The sequence below is a fragment of the Tympanuchus pallidicinctus genome, unplaced genomic scaffold (genome assembly GCF_026119805.1).
Source record: "Tympanuchus pallidicinctus isolate F22 unplaced genomic scaffold, pur_lepc_1.0 scaffold2, whole genome shotgun sequence".
Taxonomy (NCBI): domain Eukaryota; kingdom Metazoa; phylum Chordata; class Aves; order Galliformes; family Phasianidae; genus Tympanuchus; species Tympanuchus pallidicinctus.
This window is the reverse complement of record NW_026294721.1, coordinates 26,681,476-26,696,009: the sequence shown is the minus strand read 5'-3', so window position 1 is coordinate 26,696,009 and position 14,534 is coordinate 26,681,476. Positions and strand designations below refer to the sequence as shown.

Sequence of the window (14,534 nt, the reverse complement as noted above, 5' to 3'; positions counted from 1 at the left end):
TCAAATTTATAATGATGTATTTCATATAGTTCTGTTTAGCATTGCAAGCATTAACTTAATATGCCATAAAAGCCTGTAGGTAAAAATTATATGTTATGACACAAAACCTCAGACCTATCTACAGTGCTACACTTAACAAGTATTCCAGCCTACGATGAATACAAATCAAATATTGCTACGTGTAAGAGAAGCTGCAGTTCAAGTTCCTTCTGTCAGCCATCTCTGACTAAGAAAACAAACAAAACCCACAGTCAAGAACCAAAAACTTACATGACTGCAAAAAGCAATGAAGTTCAAAATGACCAGTACATTCAAGATTATACAGAAATATTTAAAATGCCAGCTTTACTATAGAATTCATAACTAATAATACCTAGAAGAAGAAAATCAACAGACGATAGAGCTTTCTCAGGTACCCAGGAAAAAGTAACCTGATGCCAAAGGAGAGATTCTGGTAAGACACAACAACTGCTTGTTCATGTCAGACTTTGACAGCTGCATACACAGAAGTTAAAAGATTTTTACAAACATTTGATTGTGAAATTGTAGTACATTTTCAGCTTAGGAGAGAATAACCTTAGTCCAGAAGACTAAGACCAGAAAAATTTTGTTTTGCTGCTTCAGGTTTGAGTAAATCTTACTGCAACTGCATAATTCTAATATGAGAGAAGTAAACATAGGATTACAATACATTAAGAATGCACAAACTAAACTTCCAACCACACAAATCTTTGAAGTTGCAATTGAAGTGATGGTTAGATTTTCAAGTTAGACTGTAGTATATGCTCAGCAGTTTGAAAAGAAATGCCATTAATTTAGGCAAGGTTGGTGAAAAGTAAAACCTAAGATAGCTCACTATTCAGAAGAAGATTTGCCGATTAAAACATTAAATACCAATGAAAACAACTGTATGGGGCTCACATAGCCATATTTTGTTAGTAGGGGGCTGCAGGGACACGTATATGAGCAGCTGTCCCGTGTCAGATATGAGCTATATCCCAACAGCTCCAAAACAAGACCCACCACTGCCAGAGTTGAATCCATCAGCAACACTCACTGTATCTCTGGGAGAGCAGATGTAAGAGAAGGAAGAACTAGTGTGCAACAACAGCTGAGAAAGAAGAGTGAGAAATATAAGAGAAGTAGCCTTGCAGCTTGCAAGGTCAGTGCAGAAATAAGGTAAGAGGTGCTCCAGGCATGAAGCAGAAGTTTCCTGCAGGGCAGGAGAAGTCCTTGGTGGAGCAGGCTATCCATGGGCACCACACACAGAAGGTCTTCATGTGCAGCCATAGAGGAACCCATGATGCATGCAGCAGTGGATGTGTCAGAGGAGGCTGCAGCCCACAGACAGCCATGCAGGCGCAGCCCTGGGCTGGAGCTGCAGCCTGGGGAGAGGAGCCTTTGGGGGGGCAAGAGGGCTGAGGGAGCTGCCACATTTGGGGACCTGTGCTAGAACAGTCTGCTCCTGATGGATGGGCCCCTGAGGCACGGAACCACCTTGGAGCAGAACTTGGAGGGCTGCAGCCTGTGAGAAACTCACGAGATCAGTTTAGGAAGGATGGCATCCTCTGGGAGGGACTCCACATGAAGCAGAGGCAGAGTGACCGACCATGGAAGGGCAGCAGAGATGAAGCATTATGGGCTGACCACAGCTCCCTTCCCTGTTCCCTGCATCACTTGGGGTGAGAAGGTAGAAAAGGTTGGAGACATTTTTAGTTGGCTTCTAATTCTCACTGCGCTAGTTTGTTAGAAACACGCAAAAAACAACATTCAGCTCCCTACGTTTAGTCTGTTTTGCCTGTGACAGTAATTGGTGATATCCCTGTCCTTATCTCAACTCATGAGCCCTTTTTCTTCCTCTGTTCTTTTGAGGATGGATACTGAGAGAGACAGCTCAACACTACTATCAGTATGAAACCACTACCACAAAACATTTTTTGTAATAGCATTTATATGTTAAATGTAAAAGAGCTGTGATGCCTGAAAGAGGTTGAAGAAGAAAGTCAAAAAAGAGAGATCAACATCTCATCTGATAGGGCCACTGAGAATAGGCCAAAACAAACAAACAACCAAAAAAAAACACCAATAACAACAACAAAAAAGCAGAACAAAAAAGCTAAACAAGCAAATAAAAATCCACAAGATTAATTGCTCACATGAATTTCTGAAAAGCTGATATACCATGAAGGAGACGGTAAAGTAAATCCAGGGAGGTGTTTACGATTCTCAGTGATGTTATGGGTTTAAATGCAAAGTACCACTTTAAAAAAAATGAATTAGAAGAGATGGAAATAGCACAAAGAAACCGTAAGAAGGTGAGAGAATATTACAGTGAAACATAAACAGAAATAAAATACAAAATAGAGCACATACAAAACTGTTCTCCCAATTAAAAAAAAAAAGAAATAGAGAAAAGTTCAAGGTCTGAAAAGCATTTCTATCGATTTCCTCAGGCTAAATGACAGGAAAAAGATGCTTTCAATCTGTGCAGCCTACATATCTGGATAAAATTGACATACCTCCCAAGAAAGTGTACGAATTAAAGAATATCCTTTCAATGCTTTGTATTTGAGAAAAGAATTTCTTTTCTGAACTTTGTTTATTATAAAAATAAAACAAGAAATATTAATTTAACATTAAGAAAAAAAATGTGAGGCCAAATATATTCTGTCAATTTTGTATATAAAATACAAAAATTAGAAATTAGAACTTTTTTGTACCTCTCTGAGGGCAGAACTCATTTGGTGACACTTAGTAGTGGTGAACATGGGTACTACATATTGAATCTGGCATTACACTGAATAATCTGCTGCCATGAAATTTGCAAATGACATCTGCAGATTTAGGAACAATGTGATATGCTCTTTAGAAAGGGAAAAAAAATAATAATTGTATTATGTATTAAAAATGTATTACCTATGAAATGCTGTAACTTATGAAAAATAAAAGCCTAGAAGTCTTTGAGAGAATCTTCTCAGTAACTGTGAGTATAGGTGCATTTCATCACATGAAGAACCGCAAGCATAGGACAACAGCTTTCACACATCAAAAAAAAAAATTTATACTCAGCAAATTAAGGCAGAAATAACTACTCAGATGAAAGGAGAATAACAGTTGAAGGTACTATAGAGAAGGGAAAAACTGTGTATAGTTTTTAATCACATATCATATATAAATTTTTCAATGAAAATTAATGTACAAAAACAGTCTAACAAGCTGATCAAGGATCTGGAAACCTCATCACTCAGATCTATGGGAAACTTCTTCACTAGCTGAACCTGAATCAAGGCTGAACACTACCCTCAACCTGCTGCACTTCTCTAAATTTAATTAATTCACTAATTTACTGCTGAGACAAGCAAATACTAATGTTGTGTTTCTTACCTTCTCTAAATGAATTACACCAAAACTCAAGTCAACAACTCCCCAAACTCCCAGTATTGTATCAGTTTTCAAAACTGATCTATGTGGGCAAATACTTAAACTTAACAACATAAACACAGTCCAAAGATCATTTCTCCAGACATCCCATCACTTTGACAAACAGCTTGTTCCCAGTGTTAGAGGAGCTACTGTTGGCTGCATAATGAATTTTGTCTCCTTTAAAGTCTTTGGATCTTCAGGATTCTTCTCAGTTCTTAAAAACTAATTAGCGATTCTTTTAGCACAAGAGGCAGTTTCTGAAAATATGTTTTAAATAAAAGGAAAACGAAAGAAAGTTTTTGCCATCTAGTTGATACACAGTACACAATGAATTCTAAAGCTCCAATTACAAAACCTCGCAATGACAGCAGAATTCCAGTGCTGTGCTATTTGTAAAAGTGCACAGAGGTTTCTTCTGTGTACAGAAAATAATAATATGAAATGTTGATTTGAAAGAAGTCATAAGTGTTTTGCTATGTTTCAAAAGAACCAATATTTCACACTAACAGTTTACTGGACACAGAACTGCAGAATGTCAATATTTAGAAATATACACAGTATGCAATAAGCCATGTAGTTGCATGTTACAAACTATTAAGTAAAATCATTCACTCTGAATTACAGAATTTTATTTTAACATTTATTTCTATGTAATATTTAACTGAGTGTCAGAAGACTAAATAGGATACTAGAAGAGAAAAGCACACTGAAATCTGGGTACCTTTCAATAAAGAACAGGTTCTGCAAACAAGTTTAAGTTAGAGGCTGAGCAAGAGAGTGATAACTAAAGCTTGATTTTTACTGTAATACCCACCTCGACAACGAAAAGAACTGTGATGGCTAGAAGCTACTATGTGTAATGTATGTGCTCATTCTTCTCAATGATTCCAATCACACATCAAGATGAGAACAGCCAGTACTATCTCTCTACTATTTCTCAATTTTTTTTTTAAAATGATCAAGTAATTAAAATGTTTTTGTGGCTATACTTCCAGCATTTTCATATTTCCTGAAGTACATACACTTGAATTATTTGCAGTTAATTTTCAACTATTTCCTAACTCATGCTTTTATTTTATTAAAAGATGTGAACAAAGGCAATAACAATTTTGCACCTGATAGTTTAGATAAAACCTATTAATGACATTACAGCTTAATATTTACATCTTGGTTGTGATCTAAAATGGTCTCTTTGAATCCCTCTGAGAAACTGTCGCCCAAGCAGTATTCCTGGTTTTAGGCTGTCTATCTTGAAACTACCATTTTGAACAGGTTTTCTAGCTGTAAGTTTGTGCAGCAGTTTTTTGAAAGTTGTAAATTTTAAATATCTGTAATAGCCTGAAGCAAGGAGTTTCACAGCTTTCTAATTAATGTGTAGAACTACATTTTTTTAAGACATTGCCTTCAAATTTAATCAGAATAAATTGAAAATTCATCCTAGTTTCCATGTCATTATTTAACAGACCTCACTCAGATCTGCATGTCATTTGCTTTCCTAGTTTGCCATTATCATTCCACCTACAGAAGCACTTCCATAGTTAAGCTGATCCTGCGTTCTTTCCTAAGCTTTTTCTGGAATGTATTTAAACCGTGCATGAAACACAGAATTTACAGTAGACTGTCCTTATAATTCTACAAACTGTTCACTCTTTTGACTACTGCATTTTTTAAAGTTATTTTGATTTGGCTTTTACAAAAGATCTTACTCCTGAATAGTCTGCTAAGAGCCGATTGTTTTACAGGCATTTAATAGCAAAAACGTTCAAGTGTTTTTTCCATTCAAATCATTTCATGGTTATTTCTAACAAAGCAGTACAATGGCAGAAAACACCCTTTCACAGTTCTTCTGCAGGATACAATTGCTTACCACCTGCTGGCTGAGGCCCAGTCAGCTCCTAGGCAGTACTTCCCAACCCTCAGCCAACACCCCACTGTTCTATAGTTTTTTTGCATGGTGCCACAGGGCATGGGACCTCCCTTTTGGCCAATTTAGGTCAACTGTCCTGGTTCAGTCTCCTCCAAGCTCCTTGTAGAACTGTGCAATACAGGGGACTGCAGGAGTACAAGCTGAGAACCTGAAATGTCCTTGGCTCCATACAGCAGTGCTCAGCAACAACTACAACATGTGTTATCAACATTGTTTTTCTCCTAAAGCCAAAGCACAACAACACATCAGTCACTACAAAGAAAGTAGCCAAGTGAAACCAGAACGCGTGTTTTTAGAAGCTTACACTGTCTTTTAGTGTAAATTACACAACGTTCCATTCTTAGTTTGAAAATCAATTCAGTAAAAACAATGGACTCAATATATCTCTATTGCATTTCCTAAATTCTTCAATTTGCTTACAAAGATGACATGATATCTTTAAGATTCAAAGATTTTATTTATTGTTTATAAAGAGTATAAGTGAGAAAACTTATCAAATGTAATTGCTAACACAAAAGCTTTATAGCCACCATGGGACAGAGCCAGTAATGTTTCTACCTCTCCTATGCAACTTTCCTTTAGCTTTTACCAGGGTTCAAGTAAGCTCAATTCATCAAAAATATGTGGCCTCGTTCCTTAGAATACCAGCTGACTAGAATTTGTTGTTTTTGTCTGCAGATCTTTCTTACAGAAAGACTTAAAAGAGGTATGCCTTTGTCTTGCCCAAGAATTAATACCAACTCTTCAGCCTAGAGCTATCAATTTTCTATGAAGAATTAGAGTATAATTATATTTCTTCAACTGTCTATAAAGAGCACATAACGAAAATATGCATTATAAGCTAGTTGAAAAATATCTTTAAATCTTACAGTTTTGGAAATTAAAAAAATATAAACACCTAGATAGAATTCAGAAGATATATGAACATTCTGTGGCAGATTTTCTTGCATATTTAGGTATCACTCTATAGTCATAGTCACAAATCAGTCATGTAAGATAATTCCTTTTAAATTTTATTTTTCTTTTTGCCTACTCTTGACTAGCTGCTGCCAGCTTTGTACCTCACTGACTTTTGCTACAAGCTTTTTCTTTTTATATTGAATGTAAAAGTGTTACACATCAGTGAGCCAAAGAAATCTCTTACCCACGTTGAATAATATGTGATTAACACTGCAAACTTTTCTAGAAATACTTGTTCCAGACAGTCTTTAATCCATGGCATCAAATTCCTAGTCCTGAATGTCCTACTTTCAGAAAACACTGATTAGAATGACTGAAAAAGAATATTTCTGGAAGGAGAGTATTCTGGATATTTCAGCAGATTCCAGGCTCATCCGAATAGTAATTCAATACTCACAACACAAGTCTCTAGATCCACACTTGCAGTGTCTCTTTCAAAAAAGGTAAGTTAAGCTGGTTAATAAAACCAAAGAACAACTTCAAATACAGATGCCAATTGTTTAGATATCTTAAAGATGAAACAACTTAATATTTGAAAAGTTAGACTATAATATTACAAATATTACAAGTAAACTCCTGTTTTTGTTGCAGCATTTGAGATTAAGTTTCTTCCCTATGTATCTGGAACTTTGAAAACAAGCTATAGCAATTTTGCAAAACATTACCTCTTACAGAACTGAACTGCTATCTGAATTGGATCTCTTTAAAACTACAATAGTAGGATTCAAACTAGTAATGTATGTAGAGCAATATGAAAGTATGTATTTCCTAATAATACTGCTTTAAGTATTGGATGTAAGTATCTTACCTATTTTTATCTAATTATCTATTTATTTTTTTCCTAACTCGAATTACTCCTTTGGCATCAAGAGAATTGAGAAAACACTTATTAATTCCTTCAATTATTTTCATTTGTTGAAGACTTGTAGATTGGCAGGATAAGAGAGAAGGCAACTGAGAACAACTAAATGGAAATGAGAAAAAAATTAGTCCTTGTTCTGGAAGATGGGTACTATAGTCTGACCTTTCACATATTAGAAAATACATTTTAGCAGTGATACAAAATCTCCAACACTGAAATTTCCCACTGGTAGAGTTCTTAGCACAATATCCTAAGTTGATTTAATGGCCACTGTATGAACTCATCTGGAATCTTACGTAAAAAAAAAAAATAATAATAAAATAAAATAAAAATTATTATCAGACTCTTGAGTGATATTAACAGGGAAACATAGCCAACTTTGCACAATACAGGATACTGTTAATACCAAATGAAGATCTATGTTCACTACTGGTTAGTTCTTATAAAATACGGAATATTTTTTCTGATGCTGAATAAAATAACCTAGCTTTCAGCTGAGATAAAGCTTTATCTGCATAGAATTTTCTAGGCATTTAGCATATTTGATGATTACTTTATTTTAATATTTACAGTGAGTATTGTCATACACCTGATATATATGAGATGGTTACTGAAACCTAAGCACTGATACAACTGTCAATTGTTATTTGCTAACCTCTACATCAGAAGGTCATGGATGAGAATTTACTCAAGTAAAACATAAGTCTTACTTCAGAATACCTAACTGAAGTAAGAATTTCAGACTACCTCAATCTGGTAACAAAGATAACATACAATTCTTATTGAAATGATTTTAAATGAGTTAGACATATGGCTAACAATAACTTATAAACAAAAGCAAATAAAGAAAATCTTTACAGTTCACTGTCCATAGTAGTGATTAAATCCTCAATTTTAGTGTAAGTATTAGCAAGTTTGAAGTGAGCCACATATAAAAGCTTAGAGTTATTGTATTACCATGCACATTTTGCACAGTGCACTGAAACGCATTCAGATTTTTCTATGTTAGTAAACACATAGAAACCTAAAAATCAATACATGTAAGATAAAAGTAAGAAGTCCATTAACTCCAGTTCAAACCAACGTACATTCAGTGATTAAAATATTGAGTTTACATGCATTATCAAAAAGAGCATAAAAACCCTAGTTTAGTCATCATAAATAATGCTATTTGTATATGATATAGTGGGTATTTATTCTTTATGTTTATATTCCAGTGCTAGACTCTAAAGTTCTAGCAGGCTGATGATTTGATCCAAGGTTCACATCCCAGAAATAAATGTAGATTTTAATGTCAACTTCCAAAAAAAAAAAAATAAATAAAAGAGGGTGGAGATGTGTGGGGGTAGAAATGTATTTAAAAACCACTTTTTTTCAGAAAATATTCACAAATATCTGAGACATATAAGAATAGAACTTTATACTGAAACAGCCCAGATACAGTTCAGAATTCAGTATTTAAAGTCTGATGCATTTATCATTATACTAATATCTAAACTGTATTAAAAACTGCATTTCAGTACACTCAATGAGAAATTGGCTACACTATAAGAACACTGATAATAGCGTTATCTCTTCTGTTCCAGTGAATATAAGCTCAAAGAGGAAGCTTCCTCTATTGACAATTCAAAGCCTTCTTGAGTATTCACATTATGACTCTGACACTTGCATGACTGATAAGAGACAAAGTCAGAAAAAGTTTGAAGGTTAGTCTTTTGTTTCCCTCAAAACTAGTATTTTTAATACTATCTAGCAATCCTTTTCTAGCAAAGTCTTTTGAGAAATACACTACTTTTTTAATAGATATTAAAATGCAATTTCTGTACGTTTGAATGTGTCCTATTTCACTTTTTTTAAGCTGGACAAATTAAAATCATCAGGAATAACAGAACCATCTTTTAAACTGAAAGGAGAAATATTTAAATTATTAAATATACACATATACCTATAAACTGAAGTATTTGTTAGTTCTGTTAGAAGAATGAGCTTTTTCCTTTATGTCTATGAAAGATTTTTTATTTCTTGGAGTAATAAATGTTATCCTTTTATAGCTCAGTGTATTATGTTGTTTGCAGTTAAGACAAAGAACAAATACAGTAGCAGCAGTTGTTACAGTCTTTCCTGCTCAAGGACTGGGGATCACTATTTGTCTCTGTGGCATTTGGTAATTAGCCCTTCATCAGCAATTGTGAAGACAAAAGGAAAAAAAAAAATCACCCCAAACAAAACAACAGTCAGAGAACACAAAATATTACTGTCTGCATCACAACCTCAGAGATGCAGAGGAACAGCTCTGTAAGAGAAGCCTAACATAGATGATGACTGCAGTAGCTGCTAAGATAAATGTTGACACATCTCAAAGTTACTTCTAGCTGTGCTTTTTATATACACATACATCAGCAAGAAACAGATTTGAGGAACTATTATCAGAGCGTATATGGTAAAATGTAATACATGCCTCGACCCAGGAACAAATACAAACCCGTGTTTGGAATATCTCCATGGAACTGTAACCCCCTGCTCATTATCACCCTTCATATCAGAGGAAATACCAATACTTGAAGACGATCATCAATACTGATGCAAGGATGCTTATGTTTAGCTGCTGCAGACTCCCAGTCTATTTCTATGAGCAAGTAGTGCCTATTAATTCTCAGAACCTACTACCCAGTCTACATATTTCAAGTGGTTCTACTTCACAGTAGTTTCTCTCTGGTTCTATGGACTGACAGAAACAGCAACAGCATGAAATGTATTGAGTGAACTCCTGGAGTCCACCTTTTATCTTCATTCAAAAGAAACACATTCCATGAATCCTGTGTAATGACAACCAAATCACAGAATCATGATTCAAGCATAGAAGGTGGAAATTAAAGTGATTAAGGTGTTCTAATGAGCACTCCTTATCTGAACTAAGTACTGATGCAGAAAAATGGAAGTGAGAAAGTAATACGCTGAGCTTCAGAAGAACATTTCAGGACCTGGCGAAAGAAAAAAAATTCAACATTTCAGTAGATAACACAGGCTCCATTCATGGTGGGGGATTGCACAAAGCTGAACAACTGAAAAGCATTTAGAAAAAAAACTTATTATAGACATAAGACTAATTTTCTACATAGCAATTGAAATAGATGGTAATAACAGCAGGCATCACTGATATGTATGTGACAACTGGCAGATCATATCTTCAGTCAGTAGTTCAACAAGAAGCAATACTGTTTTAAATACAGTTTTCATAAGAGAAAAGGTATTGTGAAGTCACAGGAAGTATAAAAATTGCAGAGAAAATGATCCATATTAATTTAATAAATTAGACTAAAAGATGAGCAATAACACGATTTCATTTTTCAAAAGAGGTCAAGTGAAATGAAAAATTAATGAGGGAAGTCATCTATACTAGAAAATTTGGTGAACTGAATGAACCACAAACTAGCAGTTATAGTTCCTCAAGTTACCTTGGATCTATATCCATTTAAATAAATAAATAAATAGATAGATAAATACATAAATAGATGAACAGACGATTCAGGAATGGATTCCAGAACTTGCTAATTAATTATCCCAAAAGGAATAACAATGAACCTTAGGGAGAGTGGAAAAGAGACTGATTAGCAAATACATTTCTCTCCTAAAAGGTCAGAAAGCTTGCAGATAAAATGAAAGTTGTCAAGAAGTAAGCTGAGGTAACTCCGCAAATGCAATGAAAAGAGATAGCTCATATTTCAACCACTGAAACAGAGAGCAAGCAAAGAAGTTAATATGCAGTAAAAAGTGATAATGACCTAATTTCTGAATTCCATTTTCAGCAATGGTACTGATGAATAAAAGGCAGTCAGAGATTTGCAGCTGACAAAATACATCTATGCCATGCTAATGGCAAACTCAAAAAGCCTAATTTCAAATCTAGTACCTTAAATCCTAAAAGTAATGTTATTTTTTTATATATTTATCCCGAGTCTATCAGAGTATGCTAGTGTGTATCTATGGATTAGCATACATGGAAAACACATGGATTCGGAAAGCAAATTTAGCTTTCATTAACTTGAAATGCTTTTGGATGATTCTGAAATAGAGAACAATTAAATGTATGAAGGAACATGAAAAATGAGATGAAGTTATTATTCCAAAGAAATTGAGACCATATTCAGCAGACAAAATACATTTCACAAGACAACTAATCCTCATGACAAACGTGGTACTACTTTTCTAGTCTTTAGTAATTCATTCTGCTACATTTAAAGCTAGAAAAATGGGTTTAGAGGAAACATTACAGAACACTGAATACCTGGCTGAACTGGGTTTTAGAAATATTTAATAGAAGCCCACATTTTGAGACTAATTTATTAAGTATCAAGTTGATGACATGTAAAAAAACAGGTACTAACAAATTCAGCCAACATCAGAAAAAAATCAGATTTAAAAACAACACTACATTACACAGGAAGAAATGAAAGCTATTTGCTTGGGAAGTAAGAAAATTTCCACAAATTATATTCTCATCTGAAAACAACTGAGAAAAGTGAGTATAAGCATGTTCTTAATTACTGTGATTTGCCCATCAGAAAATTAAGTCAGATTCAGGATACAAAACATACTTGCAATATATTAATAAACTACCCATCACCTCTAGTGAGGATTTGTCTATAATGAACAGGAAGCAAGTGAAAAGAACAAATTTTATCAGAAAGAAGAATTTGTCTAGGCTTTAGAAAGTGAAGGCCAACAGGAAGAGTATCTATAAATGTACACAAGAGACAAGAAGGAATTCAACTCAGAGGCAAGCAATGACAAATAAATGGCAAATCAGTCAAAATTTTTCATCAGAATACAAAGTGCTACAGTAGTGCTCTGAAATGAGTGTGGGAACAAAACCTAGGTTTAAGATTTTGATAAGATGCACTTGTCCATGACTGGTCATACAAGGCCCCTCCTGCTTCTAAGTTCTTGCACACTTAGAATTACAGGGCTATAAGAAATGGATGTTAATGTTAAAAATATGAAATGGATGTCAATGTTAACAATACTGAGAAGCAAAGAAGAAGAAAAAACTCAAACTAGTATTATAAATTTGGACTGCACTTACTAACTTGGTAGTATACTCTTTCTGTAGGAAGTGTTCTCCCCCAGATTCCTGTGTTTTTACAATTTCAGTTGATCTGTCTATTTTCAGGATTCCATCCTATCCCAATTACTTCCACTTACTGTAGTATACTTCTGGTTAAATACACACTCAGAAGGCAAGGTACCCATTATTGTTTAGATTCTCTCCAGATTACTGCCACACAAAATGGCTGTGAATACTAATATGCCCAAATATTTCTGCATATTTCCAGAGCTCAGTTTTGAAGTTCTGTTTTCACACACAGAATAGCAGAAAGTTTTAACACAGAGAAGTATCTGCTATATAAAAGGGAGGATCCTACTGCTTATTAGAAACCCAGAAGTACAATCTGTGTATAGAATAAGACTTTTTAGTTTACCTTTTAATTTAGTCATCTTCTATTATTTGTTCCTTCAGATAGTCAGTAAACATGAAAGATTAGTTAAAGAAAGGAATAAATATTGGCACGAGAGCTGGACCAATCAGACTAATTTGTTTCTTTGAAAACATATACAATACATTTTACATATATATATCAAAATAGCAAGTAGTAAGTAACTGTTGATTTCCAGATTAAAAACAAAAGTGAAGCAGCAAAATTCAGATAGTACTTCAAATGCCTGTTCTTTCTCTTGACATTTTTCACAGGTGTAAGAAAAATCTAACATTGTTACATTGAAATGACAGTATTTCCAATGTTTACTGGAAAACTATATGGAGACTGAACTGCTCTTCAACAGAAGAATATACTAGACCCTGGAAGTCTCTGAAGGATAGAACATATTTTGATACTTGAATCATCACACAATGTTGAAATTTTACTGCAATAAAAGGAACATCAATATCCTTTTGTTAAAGGTTATCTGGTTATCTTCAGGAAGGGAATATGAAATATTCGTAATATAATCTATCAGATTTAGGAAAAGACAACTATGCAACAAGGAATGCTGGCAGAGTTTTCTCTCTCTTCTTTCCTCACTCCCGCAAAATTGTTTAAAATATTTCCTAAGGTTTTAGAACAAACAACAATCTTAACGTACAGGAATAACATCTGCTCAGTTCTATTCAGCTACAATGAATATCATCTCCAGGCTTAATATCTTTTTCTCATTTCCAGTGTGAATAATTTTGTGATCTGATAATGACACCACCACTTAAGAAAAGACAGACTTTCAGAAACTCTGAAGAGGCATACTGCTTGGCAAAGTTTAATCATATTAAAGTCAATGGTATCTGCCAAACAGGATAAAACTTACCTTGTCTGTTCTGAAAGGAAACAAAATTTAAAAGGATAAAAAAATTAAATCGAAAGATAAAATATAGTGGGTTATGAGCTTTGCAGCTTCACGTAGTTGAGCTTCATCTGACTTCTGATATAAAACTCTTCTGCACAGAACAGTTCATTTTCCAAATGAAACTGAATTTCTTCTAGAAGACTATCAACACATACTTAAAAGGAAGGGGGGCAGTGGGAAGAACTGTTTATTACTTGAAAATACTGATCAATTAAAATTGAATTTCTATTGTTATGAGTATCAATTAAAATCTGGCTGGTTTTTTTTTTTTTGTTTTTGTTTTTTAATTGGATTTTATAATGACAAAATACTTGCTGCCTGCTTGATTGTCCAAAATCCACTTTTATTTGATGAGAATGTGTTCTATCTTTACTGAGCCAAAATACAGTACTGCAATAAAATGAGCCTATCTAAACTTTTACAGTATGCATGCGTCAAGAATTGATAACTTAGAGGTTCCTATCTCTCATCTAAAAAAAATTTTGTCATGAGAACTCTTACTTCCTTCTCTTCCCACATTAAAAATTGGGTGCAAAATGTTGGGTAAGATAGCCCTTTTCTTATATCAAAGTAAAAACATTTGCTGTAAAGGAAGTTATTGAAAAGCCAACATGACTACCCCTCCTTCAACCTCAAAACATTAGGAGGGATACATCTGTTAATAGTTTTCCAAACGCTACAATGTTGTTCATTTTAATACGCTGAGAATTACTTGATACTTTTCTTTTACATTAGCTCCACTCCTTACACTGCCAATTGCTACAGTTTTTCTCGACTGAATCAGGATGAAAATTTTAAGAAAAGACTAGAGAAACCCTTCACTAGATAAAGTTTCTAAGAAAATTCAGTTGTGATGACTACAGAAAATCTATTTCATTGAATAAACCCTAAGTAAATAACCTACTTCTCACTTCTATCAAGTATATTAACATGATTAGCTATTCCAGTAAAAAAAAAAAGTATTAA

General features: G+C 34.1%; 1 protein-coding gene and 1 long non-coding RNA gene across 3 annotated transcripts in view; both read right to left on the bottom strand.

Moving 5' to 3' along the window:
* The window catches only part of LOC128080325 (uncharacterized), a 987,521-nt gene that overhangs the window by 256,424 nt on the left and 716,563 nt on the right, over positions 1 to 14,534 (bottom strand). The window lies entirely within an intron of this gene.
* TUSC3 (tumor suppressor candidate 3) overlaps positions 1 to 14,534 on the bottom strand; it is a 107,421-nt gene that overhangs the window by 31,819 nt on the left and 61,068 nt on the right. Inside the window, exon 7 of one of the 2 annotated variants that reach the window (XM_052682406.1) lies at positions 12,668 to 12,715. The exons of the other annotated variant lie outside the window; for it this stretch is intronic. Coding sequence (XP_052538366.1) covers positions 12,695 to 12,715 — 21 coding nt within the window. The 3' untranslated portion in view covers positions 12,668 to 12,694. Of the gene's footprint in view, positions 1 to 12,667; positions 12,716 to 14,534 lie in introns of those variants that run through there. 2 annotated transcript variants of the gene reach the window in all.